This window comes from Ammodytes marinus, assembly GCF_949987685.1.
Source record: "Ammodytes marinus genome assembly, chromosome: 18".
In the NCBI taxonomy this organism is placed as follows: domain Eukaryota; kingdom Metazoa; phylum Chordata; class Actinopteri; order Uranoscopiformes; family Ammodytidae; genus Ammodytes; species Ammodytes marinus.
In genome coordinates this window covers 10,198,644-10,224,496 of record NC_137222.1, presented here as the reverse complement: position 1 = coordinate 10,224,496, position 25,853 = coordinate 10,198,644, and the positions used below count along the sequence as shown (strand labels likewise).

Genomic DNA, 25,853 nt, shown 5'->3' with positions numbered 1-25,853 from the left:
CTGCATACATTATATAAAGTCAGATTTTTCAGACTTAAATGTAGTGAAATAAGAAGCATGATTTTGTCTAAATTTTTACATTTTTAATATTTCACATTCTTCAGAAAATTACAATCAAAGCCACATAATAATACATGTCTTTTTTTTTACAATTTAAAATGTACAATATAATAATTTATTATTACAATTCATATAACATGAGATGAAAGTTTTGGAAAAAGGCATTGTTTATCTTTATTAAAACAATATCCATGGCTTAGAAGATATGACATTGGACTGAAAAATTAGACGATTCAAAGGACAACAGGTGTTCCCTAAAAATCACTGATTCTTCACAATTCAGCGGACAGAACCACTGCTTTAACATAAACTGTTCAGGCACCTGACATGTTCCTCAACGTGATGAGGTCACTGTGACCATGTTAACAACTGAAATACCATATCTAATCATACTTATCGTATTATCTGTGTATTAAGACGTATCTATTTAAATGTTTAATTAGCAGAACCTGTCAAGTGATCACGTATGCCAATTCCCTTAGAATGCAACACAAATACATTCTGATTTAATTTTTCGATATATTTTTTCAGTATCAATACTATTGTTGTGTTAAGTCACATACCACAACCAAACACATTTTTTTAAAGCATTTACTTTTAAGACTGGTGTGGCATTGTGTCTTTTTTTTGTTTTGGGTGCATAATTCATGATAATACTAAGGAATACATATCCTAGGCTTTAGTTCATTTTGGGTACTGTAGTATTAAAATGAAATATGGTGACAAAAGGACTCCTAGTTTTCAGCACTGGAATTGTGCTAAATAAAAAGTCTGTAAATTCATATTTTGTTTGAATGCCAGCCAATCTTGTCTTTGATAACTTCAACAGACTTGTAGCAGCCTCTCTGTCAATCATTTTGCCACACAAAGCCTTGCTAATTCAATTGAATCTACAACATGTAATACAAGACAACATAGTGTCTTGTTTACCGATTTAAATTAATCAAGCAACGCTTACATTTTCAATTAAAGTGAAGTTGAAACAAAAACAAGATATTCAAATGGCTTAAACACATTTCTCCTCTTAAATGAAGGTAGTAAAGGCAAATAAGTTATGCTATTGTTTCTCTCTCTCTCTCTCTCTCTCTCTCTCTCTTTTAAATGTTCCAGGTAAGCTGCAAAGCACCGAAAGCGGAACTACAATATTACATTCAAAGTACTAAGCAAAAACAGTTTTTCTCTTGGCTGAATAATATTTACAAGTTGACACTGCATTTTCTCATTGATATGTGCAATCACTGGCATTTTCCTTTTTTTTATATATATATTCTGTCTCATGATAAAAGTAAGCCACAGAAACATATGATTTCCGGTAGCTTTAACACAATGTCCAGTGAATTCTGAGGTTTTTAGGCTTTCCTGGTTTTTCGAAAAATCCTCTGCTCACTTGAGAGACACCGGCAGAGTGGATGACCAGGTACATCAATCATTGATGTCATTTTGCAGGGGAGAAAACGAAGCACAGCGCACAGTCTCCAAACACTGTCTCATCGGAGTTTTGTGTTGCTGTAAGTGTTACGCTGTACAGAAATCAGCTTCTCCATACAGGTGGCACGTCTTTCATGTAAAGAACCATGCCATGTGTTGCTGGGAGGTCGACCCTCTTCACTCCGACAGTAGACGTACGCCATGGTGTCGGTGCGGCTCTGGATGTGGGTGCTACGCAGGAGGGAGCGGCAGTAATGGCTTATCTTCTCCACCCTGTGTAGTATCAAGTTGGCCTTTCTGTTGAAGGAAAAAAAAAATCCAAATCATCACATATTATGCTCCTTTTCAGGTTCAAAATCCACTTCCACTGAGCCTGCGGAGGGTGCAGACTGCACCGGACTTCATCAAATTGACCACAATGCATTTGCAGTTAGGACGTGACTTTGTAGTTAAAAAATAATAATAAACAGAGAAACGAAGAAATAAAAGTTTTATATTCTCAAGTGAAAAAACAACTAGTGTGCTTTATAATTTAAAAGGTTACTTGATATTTATCAAATCAAATGTTTTTTCTGTTTGTGATTAGAAATGTTATTAGACATGTTATGGATGGATGGGAGTTATGGATGTTATGGATGGAGAGTAGGAAATAGAATCTGCCATCATTTCATACAAAACAGTGAAACCTGAAATAGAACTGTGGCACTTGATACCCAACTCCGAGGGGTTAATTTAGTGCATCTATCTCAACAGACAGGACAATTATGACATTGTGATTTCATTTACACCTCCAGCTCTAAATGTGACCAGAATTGAAATAATTGCAACTGTTCCAACGCCACACATAATTGCATTTTGGCAGCTGTCTTGACTGAGCATAAGAATGTAGTCTTAAGGTCCAGAGTCTGGAGCTGCTGTTTACGACACACACACACACACACACACACACACACACACACACACACACACACACACACACACACACACACACACACACACACACACACACACACACACACACACACACTTTTACTTTTTCACTGTTCCTACTTGCAAAACAGATATACACCTACAGTATAAGTAATTCAAACTGGTTAAGCTCATATGTATACTGAAATGAGGAAAACACACACAGAGAGAAGGGCGAAATTCCGTTTGTTTTGAAAAGCAGCGTCTGCTGAGCATCAACATCTGTCTTTAGTTAAGCAAGGAGTACAGACATCCTTTTCACTTATTTGCTGAAAAGGGGGGGAGACATTTTCTCATTTCCCTTAAATTCTTATGTCTGAAACAACAGCGTACCAAACACATAATCAACGGAGGCTTGCAAGCACGTTATTGAGGGGAACCAAATAAACATATTAAAAGTCATTTGCGATGACAAAGAAACTACTAAAAACCGAGAGAAAACAAGATATTTAAATTGTTATGTTAACATAACCTTTCAGGTTTGCAACTACTAAGTCAAATATTTGGTGTCATGTGAATAAAGCAGCTGAATGTTAAGTAAGTGATTATGACACAAACACTGCTTCACATGAGTGCAGCCTATAAAAACAACCTCAAATCAAAGAGACTGGCATGGGGAAATAGAAAAGGTAAAATATAAGAGTTGTGTCAACAGCAAAGGTAAAGCAGTAACAATGCATGTCCAGAGAACAATGCAATTATTCGAAGAGCTAGAGTTCAGTTGTAACAATGCTGGTGGATTGGGGGGCTCTGTCTGTGCTTACGTCTCACTTGGCCATTCTGTTACCTTTTAAAAGGCAGCACCAATAGACCCTGCTTGTAAATTACCCCAACGAGGCTCAACCCTGCCAACTTCAGGCAGTAAATAATCTGTGCTCGCTCATCCAAACCCCCCAGCCACCACCACTCTCCCCCACACCTCCCATCACAACTGCCCACACACAAACACACCATCCGACCACCCTGATCCCCATATTATGTCCCAATGGCCAAGCCTTGCCTCCCACCCCCCTTCACCAATCAGAGAGAAGCACAATCTTCCTACAGAGCAAAGTTATTCAACAATTATTATATTATTTATGGCTTGAAAGGAGTGCTTCCAGGCAGTGGGGGTGGACAAACCAAAACATTGGGCCATAACTTCAGATCTCGTGTTGCTACCATCAGCGCTGGACCAACTTGTCTTGTCAGACATTGCATATGGGAATGTTTTAGTTCTATCATTTCTTTAAAGCATTGTTTACACTTCCTTTTTCACAGTTTTGTTAGTCAGTGAGCTTCCCCTTTTGTCCCCATGTTGTTTTAATGTTTCACTGTCTGTTCACACAACAGACTATCAATGGGGGTGTCCCTGTAAAGAGGGTCATGGGTAAATGGATGTCAGGGTGGCATGTTGTGGACATGGAGGAGAGCTTTTTTTATGAGAAAGAAGAGGAAATGGAGTTGGAAGTTGAGTTAGTGTTAGCATACTATCAAGTTTAGTGTTTGGCTTGGCTGTCAAACACTGTTTTGGCATCGCCATGGTAATGCAAGGAGCGACTGTAACCCTTAGCGTTTTCACGATGACCTTGGCCATTTGCTTTTCCAGCAGAACCACTTTGGAAAAGTGGGGGAGAAGGAGGCAGACGGGGGCAATTGTGCAATGCAGCTCCTGCTTAGCGTGGGGCGCAGACAATGTCCTGAGAAATGGCTTAATGGTACGAATCTGGCAGCACCAGCTCAGACACATTTGGCTTTTGTTATGCAACAAACCTCAGGATGACTGCAATTGATCCTAAACAACCCAACAGCGTCATCAAGCTGACAAGGACACTGATAAATAGTGGCAGACTGGAACATATGAGGACATTTCTAGACCAGAAAACAACTGTTGGACATAAAAAAAAAAACATTTTCAAGTTGGAAAATAAGCATATTCTAATCCTGTACAAGAAAAAAAAAACATGCTATCGTCCAGATCTTTTCACCTGGGGCCCAGCTCGTCCTCACTACGCCAGACAAAGTCTCCAAACTTCTCATAGTGGGAATTGTAGTGGTGCTGGACTCTGAACAGCAGTGGAGGAGGGATCTCCATCAGTGTGTTGTAGGCCATCTGCTGCTCCTTGCCACTGGTGTAGCCGTTATAAAGGTTGTACACCTTGTCTGCTATCTCTGCAAGCAGGCAAGACAGAAGAGAGACATGGAAACATGGAGGGGGAAGAAGCCAAATGAGCGGGGAAACCAACCATGCTGATAAAAGTGTGTGAGACGATAAAGAAAATTCCTGATTTTTGTGCAATTCGGTAATTAAGCGTGGGGATTTTTTAACGTCATGAGTTGAGATTAAACCTATGGATATACGCATAGTTGGGTTTGCGAACATGAAGAATACAGAAGTATAAGTGAACAAAAGAACAACATAATTTTGAGTCTGATGTAAGTGTGTAGTGCCAGACAAGCGGTAAGGAGGATACATTTATGTTATGTATAAACACTGTGGTTAGGGTAAAGTGTAATTATGTGAGAGGATGTACAAGATGTACAAGATAAGGAAGCACAACAAGGCAAGGTAAGAATTTGAAAAAAGTGCGAGTACCTTCAGCGCGGCTGTCATCCACCATTGGACAAGATGTTCGCACTGAAACAAAGCTGGACTCGGAATGGCTGCCCCGGCTATCCACTGCATAGAGAGTAAACCTGGAAGAAAACAAACAAGAAAAAAAAATTGTGACTGAATCCCCATTACCAGTTCACTTAAAACTTGAACTACACAAATGATTGGCATAACAAGACTTTGAATATGCTGGCCTCAAGCAACAATTATTTGTCTACAACAAAATTTAAGTAAGGTATAATTGTTATAGGTTTGCAGGTTAACATGCTTGATGAGATGGTGGCCTTGCTCATGAGATTATATTGGATCATATTTTAGCATACTGTGATATATCATCTCAGAAAAGAGCCAGAGATTGTGGGATTTAAGTGCAGCCAGTGCTACAGCAACAGAGAAGTAGGGAGAAGTAAAGGGCCATCTGGCTTGACTCCGAGCACTCTTATGAGGACAAAGTTCCTCTTTTCTGAAAATGTTAAATATCAAAAAAAATAAAATAATGGGTTCCATGACATACTTCAGGACAACTCAGTACCCTGATAAGACACAACAGCGAACAGTTCAAGACATTAGAATAAGACATGAGACACGCTGGGAAGATGTATTATGACCTTTACATGTCCTTTTGAAAATGCCAATCTGTGTACTTCTGGATAAAAAAAAAGTACAAGTACTGGAACTGGTCATATTGAATCTTAAAAAAAGGAGCAATGCTGGCACATATTCAGCCATGGATATATCCCTTGCAGTGGCAGAGAAAGGGCGCTCTCATTAACGTGCAGGGCTATTCGCCGCGGACGTCTTGATGATGGCTGAACTTTTCACCTGCTGTTGCGGCTCTCCGTGTGACCATGGCAACCAGAGAAACAAAGGGAAATGCATGAACTACGTATACTTGTCTCTTGAGTTCCTGGCATTACTTACAGTACCTCTGATCAAGCAGTAAACAAACTTATCAATCGCAGAAGGGTTCTTGGTGTAGCATTGATGTCTATTTTAAACTTGCTATACAAATGGTTTCATATGAACTATTATGTATCCATTTTCTACATTTTGAGCTCCAATCAGTTGTGTAGGCCTTTTTTTTACAGAAGACATTTAGACACGTCACATTAGGTGTAAATGATCATATCAATGATGACTGGGTTAGGGTTGTTCATGTTCAAGTTGTTCATGCTGGCTTGACACTTGATATAACAAAGTCATAGTTAATCTTATGAATAACACCTGTGCATTTCCAATATGACAAGTGAAAATATCTGCCGTGAAAAGGCCAATGTGATAAAACTATGTTAGATAAATATTGTCAGCAAAAGTGCATACAAACTCTAGGATACTTGGATTTTTTTAAAACATTTCTTTAAATGCCACACTTTTGTCAATAATTGCTATACCCAAAACAGAATATCAAAGGCTTTAAATACCCATGGTAAACCGACACAGATCATTTAAATTATTGACATCTCCCCGTCCTGTTGACTTAACTGTTTCAATTTACAAAATGATCATCCCTATAATTCTTTGGTGACGATGTGAGCTGTTATCATATGCTTGATCTAGTTTATGTACAATTGATGTTGCAGGTATGCAGCAGTATCCTGGTGAGTATGTTCAAACGATTTTCAGTGTTACTTCTGGTTCAAGAGTGTATGGTAAATGTAACAGATAAATGAACTATGCTATAAATAATATATTTTTTTTTTGTGAAAAAACATCCGTTGGTCCACACACACTGTTGTTCCTCCTGCAGGGAAAGTTTAGGTGAATTTAGTATTGAGAAATGTTTGTAACTAGTTATGAAAACTGTGAGCTTTCAGCAGTATTTCCACACAGTTACCCCTGAAAAAAACAATAGAGTGATAAAGAGGAAAACCACAGTGAACACACAGACAAAATCAACTGAGATGGCATACCAATGCTTCACACTTATACAAACACAGATACACAAAAATAAAGACATTAGGATATTATTGTTTTAACAAAAAGCCCATTTGGCCCCTTTTTTCATGTACTGACTGTTAAGAGCTTTCCCAATGCTGTCAAATTATTGTTTTGCTTGTAACATGACCTGTTTGGACATTGCTCGCATAGTTTGTCTGGTCTTGTTATTCAGCAGGGTGAATGCGGTAGTCCCCAAGAACCTCACAAAAGACGCACAGGCCTCAGTGGCTCCTCTGCCCAGCAAAACAATGCCGGCATGTAACAGTCACACTGTTTAAATTATGTGGTCAACATAACGTGCGGATGGATACAATGAGGTGGGTGAAGGGAGGAAGGGAGGGGGCACAGCAGAAGGACGACTAGGCGGGAGTTTTATCAAGGCAATTTGTTTGGGACCCAGGATGTGAGCTTGCCAGCCTTGTATTGATGTTTTTTTAGTTGTTTAAATGGTTGGCATCAATGGCAAGTGAGGTACTCAGCCCCTACGGCAATGATTACAAGATTGTTATGTGTAGTAATTAAGCTGTTTCTGCCAGGAGATTAAGCCCCCTTCAGACAGTTAACATTTGGAGTTGTGCATTATGTGTTTGCATAAGAGAAGAAACATTCTCCTTGTGAAAGGTAATTTGAAATTTATACGAAAAAAAAAAAACGATTAGGTACAAACTTCACAACTTTTTGATCACTGTCATAGGCTTGCGGGATGGCCAGAGTGTGGTATCTGAGCTCAGTAATAGGGCACTCAGGGATGATAAAGATCGCCTTCGAAGAACAAAGGAACCAGTCCCCAGTCTGGCCTGCCACGAGAATGTCAAAACATCAAGTAAAAGAATTGGCTAGAAGACACACATAAAACCAGTCTGGCCACCCACCCAAAAACACAGTCACACAAAAACACTTTCCTTTGTCTCTCTATTTCTCTATCTAAATTGCTTGCATATAGCTCAGCTCCCTCTCTATTCCTTGTACCTTGTCACAGCTATTCCGAAGGCTGCACATCATTGCTTCTTTGGAAAGTGGCTTGTTTTTTCCCCCCCATGTGCCATAGGTTTGAAAGCTCAGCAAAGCAACGAAGTGGACAAATGGCAGATTAATGTTTGTGTAAATGAACAATGTTGCCATTATTAAAGTATAACCATTGTCCTCTAATTTAATGAGACAATGGAGAGAGAGCTGAACAAGAGATGACAAGACAGAAAGCTCAGACAGACATAGCACAAGAGGGGGTGGAGGGGGGGGGGGGAGCAAGTGAGAGTGAGAGAGGATCAATTAGTGCAGTATTTTTGGCATGAGAGAAGCCAGGGCAGCTGATTCTATGACATCAGCGTTTTGGACACACATCAGTTGAGCCAGTCCCTCGAATCAATCAAAGCCTCATCGTTTCTGGCTGGCCTAAAGAATGTGTATGCAGCTTACAGTGTCTCATGACTTTGCAATCCATGTATCTGAAATCTGAGTGGCAGTACAGTGGTGCAACTAAAAACAAAACTAAATGAGTTTGCTTTACATTCAATTGTAAATTGGAAATGTTACCTCAGCTCAAAATGATCTCACTTGCAGATCGGCAAGACTCACCGTACAAATGATTGCAATGATGACACACCCCATTTAAAGTCATTCAATGGTGCTAAACGCATGTACTACTGTAAATACTAGAAACAGACGGCCTTGACTCCAACGATATACTTTGAACAGCATCTGGCAAAATCAACGTGGGATCATCTTCTTGGGGGAACCAGTATCAAACAAAGCTATTAAATAACATTCAAATGACACTTTAATGATCTGCACCATGTTTTGGTTGTATGCAGCTGTGTACTTTAGATATTGGAGCTAATATGTTACAGCACATTCATGCAACCACAAACACAGAAATTAAATGAATGCAAACAAGACACAGAAGTAATTGTATGATAACCCAGCCCTAGTAGCTGTTTTTACCCCTTTCAACCCACTTGCTCTTTTAAAAAGTTCTCAAAAAGTACAGGACTTTGTCAATATCCATGAATGTACAGGTATGTCACGACTGTTAAACCGTCGGTACATACAGTATTTCGGTTGATTATCAAATGTAAACTTACAACTCTTGGAGCAGCACCAACACATTTCTATCACGTCAAATCTATTTGAGTGACAGCACAAACTTTCAAGCAAGACATTTAAGAACACTTGCACATAAAAACAGAACTGACCGTTCTCTTCGTCACAGCTGCCACAACCAGTCTTTCTCTAACCACAACAAAATACATGTTTTTGCCTAATGCTGCATCCATACAACACAACTTTTTTGTCTGTTAAGGTGATTATAGAATCATAAATTCCAGCGGCCAACATACAGGAACAAGAACGTAAACAAACAATGGCGTCTGAAAGCAGTGCGTATGATACTGACTGCCATGTGTTCGGAAAACCCTTTTAGAAATTGTTCCTGCTAACAGCACTAACCACATAATTCCTATTCAATGTTTACTGTTGTGCGTGGAGGAGCGCTCCGTATTTTTTGGACAGGAATTTGTGAGGCGTCTCAATAGCGACATTGTTTCTCATCCACTACCACACTACATGAGAGAAAATGATTAAGTTTCAAGACCCCTAAGCTCGGCTTCTCGGAATATCATCGGGCTGATATTATGTCATCTGAACCCAGCATCAGTAATTGGTAAAACAATTAAACCTAGCAGTGGAGGCCTCCAGTTCTGTCAAAGGACCAGTAACTGACTTTATTTGAAATGCAAATATGTGGAGTAGCTACTTTCTAAGAAATACTGTATTTGTATTTGCTTAGGCGATTACTGTTTCATTCATATGGACGCATTTGTGCAATCATGTCTCAAATAATTTTGTTGCAGTTCAGAATTAGGAAAGTAGTTTTCTGGTGCACTTCTGGGGAAAGCTGATATGTATTCTGGCTTGGGCAGGAAGACCACTGGCTAATGTAAACCAATACAGAAAAAGACAGGAGATGGTTGTTGCTCCACTGGTAAAAAAAAAAGGCTGCTGGCACACCAGTAGCAGAGAGCAAAAAAAGAGCCACAGGATACAAAAAAGCATGATTTCAGGAGTTCAAGCTGGCAAAAACAAAGATAGGATGGTGTCTTGAGACACTGCCTTAAGTAGTCTGGATAAATTAGAAACAGCTGAGGAGCAATCAGGAAGATGCAGGGCAGCTGGGGCTGAAATAATTCGGGGAAGATTCGGGGTCTGTCAAGTGATGCAGAGAGGCTTGGCGCGAGATTTTACTCCATACAGCATAACACACTTTCATTAAAACCAGGAAGGAGCAAGTTCATCCAAATGTCTACATATACTTTTACAGCAGCTTTTATTACGGCAATTCAATTTGACCTGTGTATGCAACAGGGAGCTTCCGACTTCATACAATAATGGGTTGAGAACAGTGATGTTGGTGTCAATCTGCATATTTGTGTATCTTATGTATTTCTTGTCATTTTATTTTATCGCTGTATTGTTCTGAATTTATTATTCATTGTATGCAAAATATCCCCTCACGGACAATGTATCCTTACTGGAATGTAAACTACTATTTGATTTTCCCACTTACATGTCTGGATTCACAAACTCAACACTAACTTAAACATCTGAAAGACCGTCAAGAATATGAATGTGTACACGGTTCCTCTCTGAATTCTAAGAACTTGCTCGTTTTCATACTTGATTGAAACATTTTACACAAATGAGTTTAGACAGTTACATTGTCTCCAGTATATTGGTAATTGCTTATTATTTTCTCAGAATTCGAAATGACCTGTGTACCTCTTCATAGAACGGACCGTGTTTTAGTTTGCAGGGGAACAGTGGGCTATAGCAGCCTTGGTAATGATCGAGTGTAAAGCCAATAGCAGTAGAGGCCTTATCGGGCTCTTGATTACGACAAGCAGAGTTGGCTGCAAGCAGATGGGCGCTCAGACGTAATTCCAACGTAAATTCTGCTCTTATCAGGGAAAAATAACACTGTGGAGAATTCCTAAACAAAGATAGCACTGCTGCAAAGTTGGAAAATAGGCTCTTGTTGCAGGTTTTTGTTAGTGAGAGCTTGACTTTGACCGATAAAACTAATAGTTATTCCCCCACTATTCTTCATTCACTGTCAAAGCTTTTAGGAAACTCAAAATCATCAATATTTTAAGTAAATAAATGGTCATCGTATTGTTGACATGGCTGTCAGCTGCTACAACATGTAATAAATGACTGCTGACTGCCTCCCAGCTCTTTTATTTGATTTATTTTGTCATCTATATTTACTCAACACCAAACAGTTGTGAATTGCTGTGTCAATATTCGGTACTCGGTATTCGGTATTCTTTAGCAAGTGACCAGATACTCTAATGTTTATGTAAGAATAATTGAAAAAAAACCCACATCAAACATTTAAACTTTAGCTTTCATTAATTTGTAACTTTGACTAGTACAGTGCATGTACAGTATATCTGCAAATACACTGTGGATACAAAAGAACTCTAGATCAGGTTTCCCATAGCTTTCAATTGTGACTTGAAGACGGACAATGATGAGCTTCCCAAAACAAACCAAGGCCACAAAGTAGCAAGAGCATTATAAACATAAAACACTTAACACAACCTGAGTCAATATGTGTCCAATGACAGCCACAACAACATCTGGGTCCTATCTTCTTCACCGTCACAGTACTGCTGCTCTTGCACCTTTGTTTCAAAATGAAGAGGGAGGCAGCTAGGAAATGCACACAGCAATACACAGTGAAAAAATAAGTCCTCTACCTCAGTCTGAAATGTCCCTATAGCTTACCATAAACTGATTAAATAGAATAAATAGAGCCCATTGATTAGTGTAGCAAAATCCATTATTAAAGGAACAGTTCAATTGCTTTTTATTTTTAGCTTGTTGCCTCACTCTCGGTTTCTAGACAAGGGCGACAGAAGCCATTCCTTTAACTGTGCATGCATTTTTGAAGGAGACATGGGCAAAATATCGCTAGTTAGTTTAGCTCATCACTGAACAGTCCTGTGTGATTGTTGGTACTTGTTTAATTACCATTTTTTTCACAACCAACTGCTGATGTGCTTGTCAGTAGGTCAACAATGCAAAATGTCTGTGTTAACGAGTAGATGCAGTAGTGTCCTTCCGGTATGTATTTGAGTCTAAAATAAAAAAGTGCAAAAAATAAAGAGCGCAACATGACATGGTGAATGAAGAGCGTCCCAAAATGCACACACAAGCGTAGAGTGATGTTGTATAGTTTATCTTCTGACTGTCAGTTGAGGCAGGCTAATGCTCCCTTTGACAACCAGTGTTTGAGCTAAGCTAATTTGCGTAGAGCGAATTTTGCACATGTCTCCTTCAGAAATGCATGCACAGTTGAAGGAATGGTTTCTGTCGCCTTGTCTTGAACCCAGGAGTAAGGCAACAAGCAAAAATAATGAGTTAATTGAACTATTCCTTTATTTGAATTCTGGTACTAATTAAAAAATTATAATTTGCTGTTTGTGATGTTGGTTTTAATGAACTGAACCATGCTGTATGTCTTGTTTTGTTATGTTTGTAGATTATTTGTATTATATTATGGGGTTCAGTGTCTGCAGTCAAGTGCAGCACCGCCCTATCATTCAGTTAATTTAATGTTTGTTAAACATGACGTGTTATTCCTATGACCAACTCTTATGGTGGTCATAGGAGTTCATCCGAGTCACTAAGAATTGCGCAATCAGTAACAGCTGATTGACTTTGTGGTCCTTTCCTTACATTGTCACAGTTTGACTTTCTGTGTTACAGTGATGGCCTTTGAATGCACTAAATGACTTTAGGCAAGGTATGACTGTTAGTAAATTGTCCCCCCTCTCCATTCCCAATTTGTTCGTTGAGTTTAACTGGCTCTTAAGAGGGATCCTTCCGTATTCAATAAAACCATGTTCTCCTCTGACCAAAGAGAACATCAAAGAACGCAAGTATCCACCACTTTCACAAAGTTGGGACTAAGAATTCTCCCCCGGTTAACTCAAACCATCTGCTGTTCAGGAGTATGTAACAAAATTCACCCTCTGAAACAAAATAACATTTGCAGTGGGAATTGTGGGCACCCAGTGGACTATACAGTATTTTTTGATATTTTCACAGTTGTTTTAAAAAAAAGTTGCTAACATGGCCACAATATGTCATGTCTTAATATGGTATTAAAAAAACTGCTAAAAAATGTGGGGAGAAAAGGGATCACTTCAGTTTATTTTAGAGTATTAGAGTATTGTTATAATTATTTGTTTAAAATATAATTATTATTTAATTAATTCAACCATATTTTCATATGGATATATTTTATCTTTTTATTTTTTCCCTTTATTTCCTATTGTTTCCACTCTTCATTGATAAGCAGTACATTTCAGTGCTTCTTATGCAATATCCAAACATACCCATAGACACCTTCTCTACACATACACTACCCAATCAAAACATTCAAACGTGTACAATATCTTGTTTAATTCTTTAGTGTTATTGTATTCCATGCCATTACGGCCTCTATATTTAGTTTTCCTTGTTGTTCTTCAATGTTCAATGTGCACATGTTTGTTCAGTTTTGTTCACAATATCACCAATAATAAAAAATATAAAAAATAAAAAGGGTCAAACCATGGGCACTATTGCAGATTACCGTAGGGGAGTAAGGACATGATTAAATAGCCTTGAAGTAATGTGCTTTCTGATTTTTTTTGGCATTTTTTTTAATGCTTTTATTGATAGTGTAGAGACAGAGTTGAAATGGGGCAGAGAGGGGAGTGACATGCAGTGAACGATCGCGGGCTGGAATCGAACCCGGGTCCGCTGCTGGCCGAGGCCCATGGGGGGGACTCCCTACCAACTGAGCTAAGGGCGCCCCCCTTTCTGATAAATTTTTAATAATAGGAAAAAGTTTCAAAATGCAGTTGTATGCGATGAAAAAACACTGACTTTGATTTTAATGAAACACAAATCACTTGTTGCTGAACCAATGAGAACCACCAACCTCTTATTCCAGTTCACAGTGGCGTTACCCTGACCTCCCCCTTACACTGATGAGCTGTAGCAACCAAGATTGACAGCAGTGGTAAAAAATCGGGTTCAGTTGGATCCCAAAGTTGAAATCAGCAGTTCTCCTCTGCTGAAAACAGCCTTGGTTAGGCCCTGCCTCTGCTTCCTGAATTGTGACATGGTTTGCCATTCCGTCAATGGAGCCAAAAACAAGACCCTCTCAGGGGCCATGTCAAACTCCTTCGACACATTTGCTTCCATGACCACAGAAGCTGCAGTACTTCAAAACCCTGACCACTGACCAAGATGTCCCCTGTGCTAACCACATGTAGTGGTCTCTTTTTTCAGCTGACAGCTTCCTTCACTACAAGGGTCCACCAACAAAATCTTGGGTTGTCTCCACAATGGCCTTAAACAAAAGTTGATACTGGATTTTTTTAAGAAAATATGTACCAGGTACACATGAACACAATGAGATGCCTGAAAATAGTATTTCAGAGTTTACAGAGTCACAGGGGCACACAAACTCCCCCACCAGGATTAGATGGCATTTCTTTACCAACAAAAAAATCAGACACTCCAATCACTTCAAGGTGCTCTTTAATTTTGTTTTATTTCTTGCTCCCCCTTTGGACAGAAGTGGTAGTGAATTTACTACGCCAGCTGTAGTTCCTGGGTGAGCGTATAGGCATTACAAAAAACTATATACAAATAGCATTCTTTGCACTGATGGTCTGGTTCAGTGTTACATCATATTTCAAAGTTCCTCATAGCACCTTTAAAAAATTAAAAAATACTTACTTGTAGAGACTGTCGGGTTCCAGGCACTTGAAGACCACAGAATATAGCACAGAATGAGGATGGTCTCCAATCCTCCTTCCGGCAACAACACAAGGTGAACCCAAACCAGAGAACAGATCCTCCATCATGCTCAGAACCTCACCTGGTAGATACATACAAATGAAGGAAAGAAGAAAAGAAGCTTGGGTGAAATAGATAAAGAAAAAAACAATAGAAGAAATAGCACAAAAATGTTGCATTTGGAAACGTTATCATAATATCATACTTTTTGCTAAGAAAGTCAAACTTAACCTACAACATTATCTTTCGCCTGTTGTTTTTAGTTCAGCAAGCATTCCCACATTTTTTGGTTCCCCCACATTTAAACAAAACAAAAACAATTGTGCAATATATGAACTTAGTTAATAATGCATTTCTACTTTCAGGGAAGCTCTTCCTTTATGAATGATTGTAACGATTTGAGTCTGTTGTTGTGAGTTTCACCTCTGCCCAATCCGGCGGGAGCCATTTCCCCAGCACCAAGCCCAAGACTGAATTGAGTCTTACTTTTAACTGGCAGCCACCCATATAAACTGTATCAAAGAACAGTTTATACGAAAACTGCATTTCTATCCTTTATAGGCACATGGTACTATAATAGCGATATCTCACTGAGCAGCCTGGCGTCTCACATTCAGTTGTAAAATATCTTTCATGTTAGCTTACGGGAAAGGCGATCGACGCACACTTGTTCATTTGGACACACACATTCACATCGCCAATTTCCAGTGCTCATGGGGGTGATGGAAAAAAGGGGGGAGCTGTCAAAATAGTTTAAAAGCTCTGAAACGGTTGGATTTCCAACTATTTCTACACGAGGAAAAGGGCAGCTTAGTTTTAGCTTATGATACATGGGCCAACTTATAAACACAGGGAGTAAGTCTTGCTGGTAGGGCACAAGGGGATGGTAAGAAAAGGTTGCAGAAGAGAGGAAAAATAACTGCACAAATGAATTATTTGACCTTTTCACAGAAAGAGCTCTGTGTATAGGAGGTTTCCCCCAAACACATTCCTGCACTGCTGAAGGTTTGCTATTTCAAAGGGGTTTACCTTTTAAAACGTGAAGCTCAATTTGGATTAAATGATTCCTAGCTAGCTATAGGGCTGCAAAAGAAATTGTCTATCAATGTCAGGATATGTCAAAATTTGCTATTTGATGTTTTTTTTTTGTCAAAATGTTGGACCAATCTACCATTGAATGTTGACGAAGGAGGATGTTTTTGTTAGACATTTCAAGCTGGAATTCCCATTTGTTACCTTTTACTGTAAACTCACATCATCACATTTTTCAACATTTAAAATCGGCAAGACCTCCTGCACACAGTGTTTGTATACACTATGTTTTTCACAATCTTAGGATACAACTCAAAGTGAAACACTTTTTTTAACTGACAGAATAGGCCTATCTTGTTTTTCTTTTTTCAATAGAAAAGTCAATGTATTTTATATCATATTAACAAAGGTCATATTGTTAAGGTATCGATAAACTTAATTCAGTCAGGAATACTTTAGTCAAAATAGAAGTTTATTTCAATTAGCAGAATACTTTGCAGTAATTATATTTGGCGGCATGGTTCTGATCCAGGATCTCCACACCCTCCACGCGCACACGTGGAAAGCTTTAAGGCAGAGAGAGCCATGCCTCTGACCTCCATGAGCTATATGGATTACCGAAAGGTGAGGAGATCTGCAGCAAGGACCCGCTAGGGTGCAGAACAGAACAAGCCTCAATGACAACAGAAATGCCATTGATAGACAAATACAGTAAACAAGGAGGTGGTGGGGTGGAGGTGGGTAGAAAGAGCTTGCAGAGGAAGCAGTACCGGTAAGCAGGCTAGAGCAGCTTAAATAAGGTGCTGCTTGAGTGGATGGCCAATGGGGTACTGGGGGCGGAAGCTGGCGGTCAGCTGACGTGCAGAGCTGACAGCCGGCTTGACTCCGTACCCTGCCTGAACTAAAGCTACGCTCCATACTTCCAATTCAGTATTTTAACAAATTCCATTATTGAAGTTTATTGCAATATTAATTGTGTAAATGTACTATATTAATTTACATAATTAATATGTATTTGTATTTATTGTAACACAACATTTATAAATCCTCGGAGGATCAATAATTGCCGGAATTTTCGTTCATTCAAAATAATCTGCAAGGAGACGATTGCCTTCCACAGTCAGTTTCTCATACTTTAGATGGCCCGTTGCCTGTTAAACAAAACAACAAAAAAATGCTAAACTCCACACTGCTCCAGGTGTGGAAAGCATCACATATGATACATATCAAAACTAATTGAAAAGACTGCTGTGGGAAATGCAATGTTTTGGAATTCCACAGTACTCAATTGTACTGGATTTATAAAACAGATTTACAAATAATTTGGCACCTGAATGCCGACTTTTATGTACAAAAAAATAGAATTATCTTGAAGGGCCACATGGAAAATGAAATACTGTAGATAAGATGAATTGAAGCCAACAGGCAGATTTATTTCTAATATGAAATTGGATCCATTGTTGTATTGTCCAGGTGCTGTGCAGACAGGTTTTTGATATGTCTGGAGGCATCTGACACTCAATAAGGCTACTTTAAACTAGAAACTGTTTAAGTCGTTAAAATGTGTGGAATCAATAGCGTATAGCTTATAGATGGGTACTGTGCATAGGCAACCTAGCCCCTTGCCCCCTATGCTCTACCTTTTGAGTTGGTTAATGACAACAGTACTGATTCAGAATTGATTACCAACCCTTTGTGCTATGTTTACTGCCATGATAACTTCCCTGTTTAAAAACCAAGGCAAAAGTAGAAAACTAGCAATAGCTATAAACTTTTTGCGCAGCAGATCAGTTTCATGCTCTGAATTGGAACTATGTTAGATTACATCGTGCCTATTAAATTACATTTAATTTAATACGATTTGTGAATTTAGTTTGCTAAGTAGGTTAACACACCAAAATGTGTCAGAACAATACATTATCCCTAGCAGACCCCTAGCAGAAATAATTAGTAATGATCTATTCATGATTGACTGTTATCCTGATTCACCCTGTGTTCATTATGCCTTTCAAGTCTATTCCTCCACCTTTTATTGCATGCACTTCAAGAGGAATGCAAATTGAATGCCAGTTTTCTGCTACTTCACAAAGGCTAAAAGTAGCCGGTGAGAGCTCCAAATACAGCGCGGACTAAAAAGTGTAGTAAAAGGAGGGAAGGAACGAGAGGAAAAAAAGAAAAGATAGAAAGACATAAACAATAGGAGGGGAAAGCAAAAAATGAAGAGGGCTCTCTCTGATGTTTTATGATTTGGATATGGTCAGGGAGAGGAATGATGATGTCAATGGATGGTTTGAAAATCAGAATAAATCAAGGAGCTGATGCGTGACTACAGCACAGATGAGGAGAAACCGCTTTTGAATGTTTTACTAGGTATGATTTGTATGTGATAATAACATAAGCCTGACTTGTAAAAATGAAATGGCAGGACATACTTACTCATGCTTATATCAAACATACAGAGTGTTCTCACCAATGACTACCCTTTTGGGTTGTCCATCAAAGGATGTGGGCTTTCTGGATATGTGTCGGACGGTTTGGGAAAACCTGGTCTGACTAGGAGAAATGGCATACATCCCACATTGGAGGTTGCATATGCGTGCTCTCATGGTGGAATGTTGGGTCTCTTAAAATTAAAGAGCAAGGTCTAGACCTGCTCTATCGGAAAAGTGTTTAAAATGCCTATCTGGTTACGCTACACGTCACATATACATATTTCATATGATTTTATTCCAGTATTCTATCCCATGTGCATTATTCTATTTTATTTACATTACATTCTAATCAATATGTATATGTTATACCTTATCTCAACACTTAAATATTATGTGTGAGTATAATTATGTCCCAGGTGGGTCTCTTCACTTGTGTGTTACTCTTAGACATTTGTCTGCATTGTTTAAGGGATCCTGAGACTCAATAATTGCATTGCCAACAATTGCTGCTGTAATTGTTGTGCATGGACAAATAAACCATCTTTAATCGTGAAAGTTGTGAAAAAGATGTTTTACATTTGCCTTAAATTTAGACAGCCTTCTTCTGTTGTGATTAAAGTTTAATTTTTCTAGCTAAAGTATATTTCAACCCTAACCCTAACTGATGACCTTGCATTTGACCAAAAGGGTTACGTATGCTCTTATTTGCATCTTTATAAAATGTACACTATAGTGATAAAAATGTATAGATATCAAAAAACAATAGATATGAAACTTACAATATATGCATATTTAATTTACGATTTAAATACTGCGTAAGTAAGTATCAAATGTGTTGATAATATTGTTTATACCGCAGCTATCTGGATCAAAAAACAAGAAGCTAAACTTGAAATAAACTTGGCAATATGGAAATGTACAAACAGCATTTAGAAACATGTTATGTCTCCCCAAGGCATAAATAAAAAGGCACAGCAGGAGTTTAGCTTGGTTTAGCTTAGCCACACGTGTCATAATTGGACATTACAGAGTGTGAATAACCACTTATGACACTGAGCACAGGGGAGGGCTTTAGAAGCTTTGATCCATCTGGAAGACTAAACACAAGACAAATGTCTTAGGCCTGGTCCTCGGTGGCTCTTGAGTGGCTTACTGTGTAATTATCAATTTAAGGACTCAGCAGGAGAACACAGTGTGTGTTTTGGTTCTTTTAACAATGAAGTGCCCTTACCTAGCAAACTCTACCCACACAATCCACGTGTCTCTTTAAAAAAAGAGCCATCTGAAAGTTATAAACTGTTTTGCAATTACATAACTATAAAACCAGTATGAAGGCTTTGTGGGGCACACAATGAACCATCATGTGCGCATGGTTTATGGAAGATATCGGCCTTGTCTATATGTAAATGGCATGAAATAATCTTCATTACTTACTATTGTGAGTAGGGTTGCAAAGGGGTGGAAAGTTTCCGGTAAATTACCGGAAAGTTTCCAGAAACTTTCCACGGGAACTTTCGCTCGGGAATTTTGGGAATATTCAAAATTGGAAATTATAGGAATTAACAAAATGGCGGTAATTGAAATGATTTTTTTTCATAACCAACCATAAATCTAAACTTTTAAACACTATGTTTGGTCATAGGCAGACATCCATGCAAAATAATACAATCAAAAAACATTACATTTGAACAGATTTATTTGTAAGAAGAACTTTATCAAGTTGATTATTTTATGAACAATCAATAATTTCACTGAACAACAAAAAGATGAATGTTGAGTAAATTATTACTCATCTGTCTGACCCCACCCATTCAATAAATAAAGTCAAATGCCCCCCCACCATGTGATGGAGGAATGCACAGAGCATGTAGGGGACGTGGCCTCAGTACCCCTGCAGTAGGATGTGTGCTATGTGCAATTTGCCAAGTGTACTTGCATAAAATCTGGTTGTTTTAGTCAAGATTATGCTAAAATATATTGTCCCCAACTATATTTAAAATCAAAGCTTAAGCCTCTGTAAACCTGGTCTAGTAAAATTCAATTTATGATATCAAGCTGGGTATCTCAATACACTTTTAAAAAAAATCTGATTTGAAATAAAATGTTCATAAATATATTAAAACTTAGTTGAAAAAACTGCTTTTTACAGTCTAGAACGTTTGCCTGGACTGAAATAACATAGTTAGAAGAATTTAGTGCATTTGGGCTGCTTTAAATTTAGTAAATTCCCGTTTATTCCCGTTAATTCCCAAAATTCCCGTTAATTCCCATACATTCCCGTTAATTCCCATGGAAAGTTTCCAACTTTGAAAATTCCCGGAATTTTGCAACCCTAATTGTGAGTAATGAAAATTAAATACTGAAACACTTTAAACTAACAAATAAGTCATTAAAATGTAATTAAATTAAAGAAATGCACATTTGTAATAGAAAAAAAGCTATTAAGAGCAAGTAAAATAAGAAAACTCATATTCCAACAAAAGGGCAAATAAATATTTAAATGAATGTCACTGCCGTCTCTCCCTATACTGAACTGAAGGCATCTAAACAATATTGTTAACTACCTAGTGCAAACAACGATTACCAAGTAAAGCAAACAATATTTGAAGTATTCATTTGTAGTTGAGGAGAAACAGAAAAACTGAAGATTTCCGTGCTTGATCCCAGGACTGCATAACCCTGAAATGAGTTCTCGCCAAGATTTGGACTGAACTGAAACTATGTGTTAATGGTGTGAAACTTGGTTTTAATCTTTAAACATATGGCAGTGGCCTCGCTCTGTATATCTGTTCTAATCAAGCCGCTGTGTGATTCAGAATAGAGAGCGTAACATTCCAGCAACACCTGTATACAGCAATCATTTATTAATCATTTTTAAAAACACAATTTTGCTATATCGAAATGGACTTACTGATACATTTAGGTTTAGTTTACCAGTGTTTATTTTTTAATAATGTATCACTGACTGCCTCAAAAATTATGCATTGGTTTTGTGCCATGGTTTACGTTCACATACCCACTTTATTAACACCTTGCCCCTCCTGCTTACTACAGTCTGCAAATACAATGAGCATAACTGCTTTTATTCAGTATGACAGAGGAGGAAAGGTGAGGTGAGAAAGAGGAGGTGTGTGTGTGTGTGTGTGTGTGTGTGTGTGTGTGTGTGTGTGTGGGTGGAGGGGGTGGAGACTGGGCTGAGGAGATGACACAGGCTGATGAATTAAATGTTGAGTGTTCACACACATGCAAGACAATGGTATGACTCAACTGCTAAACTAAAGCGCTTTTTACAAGCCACTGGCACAATTGTATGCATGCTGTGTCCGTGTGGAAGTTTGCTCATTTTAACTGAATGGACCTTCAATCATCTATGGCCTCTGAGGTTGGTAGCTTTTAAATGTTTGCATACCAATCTGATATAAGTTAATAACACTCAAAATCGAATCCATTAGTTGTAGAATGAGATATTTAAACCCACCCAGAAGCAGCAGTTATGGTTCTACCATTCTGAGAGTTCCTTCATGGGTAGGCCTGTGGTCCATCAACATTTCTGTCAATACCCAAAGCCAAAACAGCACACAGCTGGCAAAAATTAAGGCCCCCGAAATTCTATTACGGTAAAAGCCATTTTGCGTGTTCTCCAGCTTACATGGCGATTAAAACCTCATGGTAAATGCCAGGTGACCTTTTTTAGTAAGCAGAGAACGGGAGAAAAAAAAGCTAGCAAATCATGGGAACATGACGAGACGGACTGATGGACAGCGTACATAGAGAAACCACTCTGATTCAAACACACACAGGCCTCGGAACTATGATGTAGTTGCAAACAAGTCAAGTTAAGTTTATTTGTACAGAACAATATCATATACAATGTCTCCAAGGGCTTTGCCGTGCCCACAGCAGCAACAGTCCTGTACCTAGACTCAGCCCAAATTCTCTAAGAGGACGAGGAAAACCCCTCTGAAAAAAAGAAACACTGGCACATAACAAAACACAAAAACAGGGAGGTGGGTTAATCAAGGAGCGAACCTTCCTTTGTGGGTAGCATGAGGTGAATAGAAGCCGTAGGCAGCGAAAGGGCAAGAAGTGAAAAGATAAGAGTTGCAACAGCAGATGAATTGAAACACAGAAGTGGGATTCTAAACCAACAAATGCACACACAATGCAGATGTATTTGATTTACAGTGTACTGCAAGGAAGACTGCATACAGTACATTTCTAATCAAGCAAACCAATGTTCACATTTGTGTGTACATGGTAACATTTTGTCTGACTTTGGAAGCCATACTTGAAAAACCATTATCCGTTATCCTAACCCATGTGTGGAAATGTGGAAGTGAGTTTAAGAGAGTGTATGTGTAAATTCTCAAGGTCAGGGGGCTCACACATTAGGAACAAAAAAATCTGCTCAAAGAGGAGCACTGGAGTACATCACTGCTGTACATTTTGCTGTCAGGCAAACAATGATTTTAAACAGGTAACACATTATCATTTTTGCCAGATCAATGAAGTGTTCCTGTCCCTTTCCAGATTTATTAACTTTAGTTCATATTGTTTAGAAGTTGGCAGTAGTTATACAAAGGTCAAAACAAATAATGTGCTGCATCCTACTTTCATGACACCAGCTTATATTATTATTTAATTGTTTTAAATTTGATCTGATATTATGTCTTGGTAATAAACACTCACAATGTGACGTGGTCACCGGTTATGCAAAGAGGTATTCAGTACTACAGAAACAACATTTTCTATATTAGTTGTAGAGATGTGTTAAATATAATTGTGATAATTATCAAAATCAAATAATTAAGTATTCCATGGATATAGCAAAAAGGCTACACTTCAGTATGATCTGGCCTCTGGTTTTTTGTCTCAATTAATACGTTTTTTTTCTGCTCATCCTTCATTCTCTATCTCAAATGACATTTGTCTTTGTCCTTAAACCACCCTTTTCCTCCATTCTGTTTGATAGTGTCTCTCTTTCTGTGTTGACCTGCTATCAATTCAGCAATTGCACATTGGACTCTTTTTAAACAAACAAAACACAAGCCCTATATTAAAAAAACAAAGCACAAGCTTTATATTTCCTGTTGGCTGCCAAACCTGCTAGGGGCCTCTTCTGTTAAACTGTCAGCACTCAACCCTCCACTCCCCACACTGAGCCTATAACGTCACCTTCCTCCTTTCCTTCCCTCACACAGACAGAACACATTACGCAGGTATACACAAAATGTCACATGGAACCTAATGCCACCTATGGCAGGAAACTCCAAACACATTTAAGTGTGCTTAAGTGTGGAAGGGAGTTGCTATTGACATGTGGGGATTAACTAATGGCATCCAAGGCAGATATTTAGAGGTCAGAACAAAGCACTATGGGAAATAGATTTCTCCAAGCAGGATGAGTTGCACTTCATTGTCCAGGTTTTTCTAATCACATAGAGGGACATCCCTTTGGACATCCCTGCTGAGGCATTGTGCTGGCAGGAAGATACATCATTTATTCATGAAAACAATTTGTAATGGCTTGAGAGAGGAGGCTAAAATAGACTGGAATAGAACTATGTGCATCTACTTTGATGCAGAATTATGATTAAATGGTGTTGGTCGCGTTGCACTTTTGTGCCCAAAAATTTAATTTAAACTTCCATACTGCCATTACACTGTAAGTGTTCAGGGTTTTGCCTGCATAAACTTACAAGGCAGATGCCTCTGTCACATTATTTGCCGCCTCCAGCTCTGGAAAACACAATTTGTGACATATCACTGCACTAGGTGGATTTCTGTAATTTGTAACTGCAATTGTGATATAACATTGATGCAGCAGCACTGTAATGTAATAATCAACATTGCTGGATTAAGGTACTGTATAGGCAACCTATCAGCCGCACCTGGCAGCACCTTGCCTGGTATAGCAAGCAGCGCCCGCACAAAGAACATCAGAATTGTGATATTGGTTTTCTACTGGTCATTTGCAAGTCATGTCAATGCTATCGTGTCAACATGTGGCCCAATTAACCTTGTCAGAAAAAGGTACCTTTTATTCTAGTTTGGGAACTAGACAGACTACTGACTGGGAGGGTCTCCCACTTATAGATGGAGATGGGGTCAGAGGTATGTTGAACTCAGATCTCCACACTGGAGGCCAAGGGAGAGGGAGCGATGTGATCTTTAAATTAGCGGTAGGGGAGACCAGAGGCATTGTAACATCTCAAATCAAACCAATCAGAAATGAGACAGAAACATGAAACTTATTATCTGTCTGTGATGTCCCTTCTTTGCCTGGCAAAGGACGTCTCATACATCATTCAGAAATCTATTCATTTTGAAGTATGAAAGTACATTTATTTTTTTGGTTTTCCTCACTGTCCCAACCTTTAATATTGATTCATTTAAATCTGGCTGGCCTTAAATCTTCATCTCCACATTACTTATTATCTTACAATCACTGGCTGCTCTTAGGGCACCTTTGCTGCATATATTCTAATACTGCCCTTTTAATCTAGGAACATTGGTTCAATTCCCACCAAGAGCAAATGTCATGTTTTGAAAATCTTCCTTCTCTATGAATCAAACGTTGTCATAACTTATGACTATTTTTCGAAGTAATATTTTTGCCTTTTGGGCATTTTGCTTCTGGCTTTGTGAGACATCAGCATGTTACTACCTCTGCCTCAAATTGAGCAAGGAAAACCCCTGGTGTTGTGTAACCAGTACTCTGCATGAAGGTCATTAAACACCCCTGTGTTGGTCTGGGTGTAGACTTAGGAGTGCCATGTGTCTTCCCTGATACATACTGAGTTGCTAGCAGCTTCTTCTTACCTGGCATCAAGGAGAATCCTCTGCATAGCATTGCAATGATTCTACTGGTATAAACATGAATTCATTTGCTTTATCCATTACTCAGAACAAAAGCTTTTTCTGCTTGACTAAATGGCGCAACAACATATTATCAGCATCACAACAGAACAAGGTAGTCCCATACTTGTTCTCCAATCTATGACCCAGAAGTAACTTATCCTTGAATAAGAAGCTATAGGTGCAATAAGGTGCATCTCATATAAATAGAATATCATGAAAAAAGAAGAAACATTTGATAATTGTATTCAAAAAGTGAAACTTTTATATATTCTAGATGTATTACACACAAATAAAAATATGTCAGGCCTTTTTCATTTTCATTTAGTTGATAACGGCTTATGGAAAATGATTTACCATACTGGAATGTTGGCATTCTGTAAATTATCACTCAGGGATCTTATTTTGCATGGATTATTGCATCACTACGGCATGATATGGAGGCAATCAGTCATTGTGTTTAGCATGTTAACATGCAAATATTTTATAATAAGCACTAAAAATGTCATTAGCCTACTTTTGCAGTTATTATAATAACTCATAAGACATAAACCAAGGTATCAATAATTTTACCTGACAACAAAGCATAATAGTGGCCATATAGGAAATGTCAGAAGATCATTAAAGTCATTAGTCAACCATTCCATAGTTTAAGACATTTCATTAATAACTAAAATGTCAACTTC

At 38.4% G+C, this 25,853-nt stretch overlaps 1 protein-coding gene across 1 annotated transcript in view; it reads right to left on the bottom strand.

Annotated features, from left to right (window-relative positions):
* Positions 1 to 1,393: 1,393 nt before the first annotated feature.
* Positions 1,394 to 25,853, bottom strand: part of astn2 (astrotactin 2) — a gene marked incomplete at its 5' end in the record, with an annotated part of 278,723 nt that continues 254,263 nt past the window's right edge. The window contains 4 exons of the mRNA XM_080046601.1: positions 1,394 to 1,785; positions 4,425 to 4,608; positions 5,033 to 5,133; positions 14,786 to 14,927. Coding sequence (XP_079902727.1) covers positions 1,548 to 1,785; positions 4,425 to 4,608; positions 5,033 to 5,133; positions 14,786 to 14,927 — 665 coding nt within the window. The 3' untranslated portion in view covers positions 1,394 to 1,547. The remainder of the gene's footprint in view (positions 1,786 to 4,424; positions 4,609 to 5,032; positions 5,134 to 14,785; positions 14,928 to 25,853) is intronic.